The sequence below is a fragment of the Motacilla alba genome, chromosome 2, assembly GCF_015832195.1.
Source record: "Motacilla alba alba isolate MOTALB_02 chromosome 2, Motacilla_alba_V1.0_pri, whole genome shotgun sequence".
NCBI lineage: Eukaryota > Metazoa > Chordata > Aves > Passeriformes > Motacillidae > Motacilla > Motacilla alba.
In genome coordinates, this window is record NC_052017.1 from 68,772,001 (window position 1) to 68,778,831 (window position 6,831).

The 6,831-nt window shown below is 52.2% G+C and overlaps 1 protein-coding gene across 1 annotated transcript; it reads left to right on the forward strand.

The window, feature by feature from the left end:
• The first annotated feature begins 4,785 nt into the window (after window positions 1-4,785).
• Window positions 4,786-6,338, forward strand: FOXQ1 (forkhead box Q1). Its single transcript, XM_038129728.1, has one exon. The coding sequence runs from the start codon at window positions 4,922-4,924 to the stop codon at window positions 6,155-6,157; it is 1,236 nt and encodes a 411-aa protein (XP_037985656.1). The 5' UTR covers window positions 4,786-4,921; the 3' UTR covers window positions 6,158-6,338.
• Window positions 6,339-6,831: the final 493 nt, after the last annotated feature.

Here is a 6,831-nt window from a genome sequence, read left to right on the forward strand (position 1 = left end):
AATTATCTGAGTCTCGAGACAGAGCAATCTCCATTTTGACAGCTCCTTGCTAAACAGTACAGCACTTTCCAGTGAGGCCTTGCGGTGGATACCTCAGTGGACACAGGGCAGGACAAGGGCTCCAAAGAGCTCAGTTCTACGGACAGGGTTGCAACCGACTTACCAAATTATTTTCAGCAGGACTCGCCTTCACTCCTTGTCGCCTGTAAAATGGGAGAGCTCTGAGATTTGTCAGTGAAAATGATGGTGTAAGAATCTGGATTTATTTTCCTCCAGTTCTAAGCATTAATAACAAGAACAATAATGTCACTTCCTTCACAGGAGAAAATCTGTGCCTGCCCATTCTGTCACAATCCACAGCTCTGGAGAAAAAAAAAATTTGCTTAGATGCAGAGATTTTTTATGGAACATGAAGTGGGCACAGGGAGGAAGTGATACTAAGCTCTCAGCATGGGAAAATTTCATTCTGAGTAATCTCTCCCAAGAAAATAAAGACCGCATGAAACAAAGTTGAAATGGAACTCCCCATTGTAAACTCAGCTCCTAGTACCTGCCAAAGACACGAGAAAATCTCTACCCACAGGGAATGGATGTCCTTCTGAAAAAGTGCCAGTCTTTCCCAATGAGGGAATTCACGCAGACATGCATTCTGCTTCAGTGATCAAACTCTTCCTCTCAAGGTCTAAAGGAATTTCCACTAACCTCCTTTCTTACGGCTCAGTCCCTAGCTGGATTTCCTTCAACTGAAAAAATATACATAGTGCAATTAGCCAACCCTCACAGACTGTAGTTCATTTATGCATGCTAGGCACATCTCCTGCTGCGAGCAGCCCATCCAGAGCGAGCTCTTTGAACTGCTCCATTGTTTCTCACGTAGTGTAGTGCATTGTCCAGTCTGATCGTTCCTGGCAAGGCAATGCACTCCTGCAGCTTGCCACAGGAGGAGAAGAGATGATGGAGCACTTTGTCCAGCTGGTGTGCTGGACATCTCAGGTGCACAAATAAGCTTGCCTACCACTAACTATAGGACTTTCCCAGACACCCTTATAAGAGACCCTTATTGACCAGTTGTTCTTATACAACCTTACCTGGAAACCCTCTCTAATCTATAGTTAGTGGTCTGGAGAGACAGAAGGCAGAAAAGAGAAGAAAGAACTGGGTGGGGATAGGAAAAAAAAAAAAAACTAGAAGAAATAATTTTTAAAAAGAATTTGAACCAAGAACATATCGTGACACACCTTTGAATGATGTTTGCTGAACTAAAAAACACATGTCTCCACAGTTTAAAATACCATGGAGACAACATGGATCAACCAAAAATACACTCACAACCACCAGACAGCGTAACATTTTTCTACATTTAGTAAGGAATATTTTTGTAATTGGTAGCTTGAGCAAACTTCAAAGGACTGTGCAACCTTATTTCCAAATACCCATTGGTGGACTATTTCTGAATTAAATGAGTGAAATACTACAGAAAATGGGAAGCAAAGCTGATCGCATGATTTTCAAGCAGCCATTCACATTTCTCCATTTGTCTTTGACTGGATACTGTTTTGGGTAGGAAAAGAGGGGATCGTACATCAAAAAAAGTCCTGCTCTGCTGATCTAAAGAGGAAGAGACATTTCATTTTAGAACAAAGAATTGGATTTTTTTTACCTTGCTTCACTGGAGGTTTTTGGAGGTTTTTCTTGGGGTGATGGGGGTGGGGTGTTTGGCTTTGCTATAATACAGCACATCAAAGTGCTTTTGATGTGAAGTTTACTTAACAGAATCAGTTTTTCCGATGATTGTGTTAATCTTTATAAACCTGAAGGCGATACTGTGCCTTTTTAAAAACTATAGCAGGAAAAGACTTGAGGTTACATATACTCTCAGTGGCGAGAGATGGGAGTAGTTGGATTATTTCACCACTTCTTACAACTTTGCTCATGTTTCATGGGCAGCGTTAGCAACGGGCTTGATTTTGCTCTCAGGCCAGGAAGGCTCTATTTAAACCCTGCACAGACCTTTCATGAGCACCTTTCCTGTATTTTCTCAAATCAGAGCCACCAGAGATTTCAAGGGACAGTTTACAACAGGCACTGGCTCAGAGATAGCAAAGGGGCCTTGAGCCACCACAAGAATCAGTGCTGATCTTAGAAAGGTTCCCTGCTCCCACCCATTAATAGCTATCTTAGTATTATTTTGAGTACAAGCTTCTGTCCCCTCTTGAATCTTGCAAAACCAGCTTTGCCATCCACTCCTAGTCTTGAAGTATGGCTGTGAAAAAGCTTCTGTTATGTCTGACGTGTTTACCTACAGCATTTGAATGACTTTTTAAGTTCTTTGAATAAAGATAAGAGACAATGTGTACATTTTCCACACAAATAGTGGAACGGTAATAAAATAAACATCAAAGGCAAGCTAGCAAATCATCGCTACTTCTCTGCTATTTACAACAAAAGCAGGAAGAGGAACAAACCTACCCTTGCCATTGGCATCATCATAGAAAATATGAGTTTTGGAAGGAATGATACCTTTTTCCCATACCCTTAAACACAAACATTGGCACCTACAGCTAAGACAAGACTTTACTGAAGGATTTCAGTTTACATTACATGGAGACAACAACAACAATGAACCAAGAGAGGTCTCCCTCCTCTTATTTTTGTCTTTCTGAATTGCCTGCTTTTCTCAACTGGTACAGCTTTTGTGGAAACAGCAAGACACCCAGCATATTATTATTTCTATTAAAGTTGTCAAGAATGCAATGAGAGGGACAGAAGAACCTCTCACTCTTCAGTATTTACCATGAAAACCCATGCAGACTGAAGAAATGGCAAAGCTTTGAAACAAAATGCAGGTGTGTGGGGGGGAACATATATTCTCAAGATCAAGAACATATATTCTCAAGATCAAGATAGAAAGTAGGGCTGTTTGTTTCTCCTCTTAGTCTTTTATACCTGTCTTTTTTCATCTTCCTCTCCAATACTCCTTGAGAGCCAGACCACAGTGGAATAGTTCTAACCAGAGTGACTCTGCATTATGTATTTATTCTAAAATAAGGTCTGGTTTAGAAAGACTGCTTTTGGAAAATATGGAGCAATCCAACTCTTACTCCAGGACACAAAATTTGAAGCATACATATGAGAAATAAAACATAAGCACCACACTGGATTTCTGCTGATGTATTTGTTATTGTTTTGCAGACGCCAGCGCTACTGCCGTATGAAGTGAAATGGCATTTTGCAATGGACTCTGAAGAGTGAGCAGAACGGGGATTTTTCAGAGAAGCTACTGCCAGCTCGTTCTCTTCATCGAGTTGCTCTATCTAGCATAATGTTGAAGGAGAAAAAAAAAAAACAACTCCGAAGGAGGGCAAGACCCTGACAACTTAAACCTAAAAACAAACCTGAAAAGGATGACTAATTTTTTTAGAAAGAAGACTGTCTAGGTAAAATTGCAGAATACGCCGTCCCAAGTTTTATGGGAAATTTACAGATTCACAGTGAATTAAAAAATGTTAAAGTTAACATTAAAGAAAACCCGAACCGAAAACCTACACAATAAAAGATTTTACTAGAGAGGGGCAGTTGTAAGAGAGAGGTTACAAACACACCATCCAGAAGAGCTTATGCAATGCTACTACAGAAACAGTAGCACATGTAAAACTGAGGTTAAGGCTTTGATTAACTCTCTCATAACAGCACTCCAAAGCATTGCCTACCTGTTCCCATTCTACTTCTGCACCAGGTGTGCTTATGACAGAAGGAAAGAGAGACGAGGTCTGAAACTGTTTTGTCAGGCTACATAAATCATTAGGAATTCACAACTGCAAAGCCATGTATTATTTTCCAACAGGTTGTTGAGCTGTCATATTACAACTTGTTGCTTTATACGGTGCTATTAAAATAAATCACTGCACGTAACAGGTTCAGCTCTGCCACCTATAAGTCATTCTGCATTTTACACCTGGGAGGCGGGCCGGCTCTGCTTAATCGCGCCGAACTGCGGCTTCGTTCGAAATACCCGGGAAGGGGAGGGACCTGGCAGGAGAAAATACAAACAAGTTTCGTAAAATAACTTTCCAACAAGACCTCGCTGTCATCTTGGCTAATTATGGCTCTGATACGGCTTATTAGGGCATACCCACCTTTGCTACCTTGCTTCTCCACCCACCACCCTTTCAGATCTTTGTCCTGGCTCCGCCTCTCGCCGGCGTTATAATGGGCTGGTCTGAAAGTGGTGGAGAGACACACAACCACAGGGGAAGGGAGAGATAATGACAATAACACTAATAACCCTAATAACCCGTCTGCTGCCCGCCTCGCAGCGAGGAGCCAGCCCGGCGTCCCGGCACTGACAGGGCTCGAAGCCGGAGAGAACGGAGTAACCCCGACGGCCCTCGAGAGCTTCTCCCCGCGCCCGGGGAGCGCCGAACGGTAACAGCGGCAGCGCCCCCGAGGAGGACCGAGCCCGGGCGGACACGGAGAAGTGCCGGCTCCGGCATCGCCAGCCCGCCCTCTCTTTCCTCGCACCGGCTCCACGGGGACCTCCTCGCCCGCCTCCTTCGGCCCCATGGAGCAGCGAGAGTAAAGAGCGAGAAGGACAAAAAAGGGGGCGAAAGGAGAGCGAGCACCCCAGTGGGGAAGAAGGAGGTGGAAGCCCGGAGGAATCGCCCAGTCCCGAAGGCGGCAGGGCACCGCAGCCCGTCCTCGGCGCCCACCGGCCGCGAAGGGGCCGGCCCCTGCTAGCGACCCCGGGCCGGCGGGCTGAGGCGGGCGCCTGCCGCCGCGGAGCTGTCCAAGCCGGCGAGGGGACAGAAAGCCGCTGGGTCGCCTCGCTGCCTCCCGCCTCCCTTGAGGCCGCGCCGAGGGGCGGGGGTCGCGCCCGCCCAGCGAAGCCGCGGGGTGCGGGGGGGCCGGCGGCGCCGCCGCCATGAAGCTGGAGGTGTTCTCGCAGCACTATGAGGACAAGCTGAGCACCGGCAGCGACCAGGAAGGCAGCGGCTCGCTCTCCCCGGCTCCGGCGGAGAGCGAACTGGGCTCGGACGGTGACTGCGCGGCCAACAGCCCGGGCGGCGGGGCCGGGCGGCCGGGGCATCCCCCGCCGCCGCCCCCCACGCCGCAACCCCCGCCACCGCCGCCTGCCGAGAGCGCCAAGGGGAAACCCTACACGCGGCGCCCGAAACCTCCCTACTCCTACATCGCGCTGATCGCCATGGCCATCCGCGACTCGGCCGGCGGCCGCCTGACCCTGGCCGAGATCAATGACTACCTGATGAGCCGCTTCCCCTTCTTCCGCGGCGCCTACACCGGCTGGCGCAACTCGGTGCGCCACAACCTCTCCCTCAACGACTGCTTCGTCAAGGTGCTGCGCGACCCGGCGCGGCCCTGGGGCAAGGACAACTACTGGATGCTGAACCCCAGCAGCGAGTACACCTTCGCCGACGGCGTCTTCCGCCGCCGCCGCAAGCGCCTCAGCCGCGCCGCCCCGCCGCCGCAGCCCGCCCGCCCCGCCGCCGGCGTCCCGCCGCAAGTGCCGCAGGAGGCGGCCGGAGCGGGTGCCGCGTCCCCCGGCGCTTCCCCGCGGTGCTGCTGCGCCTCCTCGCCCTGTCACTGCGCGCCGGGCGCCAAGGAGGCAGCGGCGGGGGGCGGCGGGGCGAGGCCGGCGGGCGGCGGCGCTGCCAAGTTCTCCAGCTCCTTCGCCATCGAGAGCCTCCTGCAGCGGCCGGCAGGACCCCGCGCCGCCCCGCAGCCGCCGCCGACACCGCACGCCCGCCTCCTGTGGCCGGCGCCGCCCGCGCCCCCGCACCTGCTGCCCGGCCCCTACCCGCTGCTGCCCTACCCACCTGCCGCGCAGCCCCCGCCCGCCGCCGCCCTCTACGGCGGGGGCCTCCTGCAGCTCTGCGCCTACGGGCTGGGAGAGCCGTCGCCGCCGCCGCCGCCGCTGCTGCTGGGGGGCGGGCGGCCCGCGCTGGCCCCGGGGGAGGCGTCGCCGCTGGCGGAGCGGCCGCGGGCGCCGCTGTTCGCCGCCGGCCTCCCCAAGGGCGGGCGGGGGCCGCCGCCCGGCTCCCCGCTGTACGCGCCCCTCCGGCTGGCCGGGCCGCTGCCGCCGGCGGTGGGGGGCTCGGCCTCGTTCCAGCCGTACGCCGTGGAGACCCCGCTGGCTTAATGGAGCCCCCCTCCTCCCCTGCGAGGGACCTGCCCGGGGAGGCGTGGAGGGGGAAAGGAGGAGGCTCTGGATCCCGCACTTTAGCTCCAGAGGCGACCACAGCCTCCAAGCAAAAGCCTCGGTGACTGTGCCTTAGTGAAATGACAGTGGGTTTAACTTAAGCCAAAAAAAAAAAAAAAAAGGAAAAAAAAAAAAAAAAGAAAAAATCAAAATCAGACGACTGTCGGTTTGGACATAGCCATGAGCCTCAAGTGCTTCTTACTGTTCGTTGAGACTACTTGACTTAAGCCAGTCCCTCGCCATCTCCTTTCTATGCCCCTCTCTTGTCCCCACATCTCCTGCTACCGAAGCCTGGGGCAGTAGAGCGGGGTGCCCCGCGGAGGGGCGCGGTGGCGGCCGCTGGGGGACGCGCTGTGCGCTTGGGAGGGCGGGGAGGAGGGAGGGGGCTGGGAAGAGCAGGGAGAGAGTAGGGGAGGGGGCCGGGGTCTGCTGTGGAGCCGTAGGTCTGTACTGCAAAGCAATGCATCACTGTGCCAAAAGAAACCTTTTCTCCTGTCCGGCAACTGGCATTTCCTGGGAAGGGAGGATATTAAATTATTTATAAAAGTAGTGTTTTTAACACAAAGAGAGTGCAGCTTTTTAAATTAATTATTGGAGGGGGCGGGAGAGGGGAA

Bases quoted from the DNA above. Each gene is read 5' to 3' on its own strand.
- FOXQ1 (XM_038129728.1), top strand. From the start codon at position 4,922: ATGAAGCTGGAGGTGTTCTCGCAGCACTATGAGGACAAGCTGAGCACC.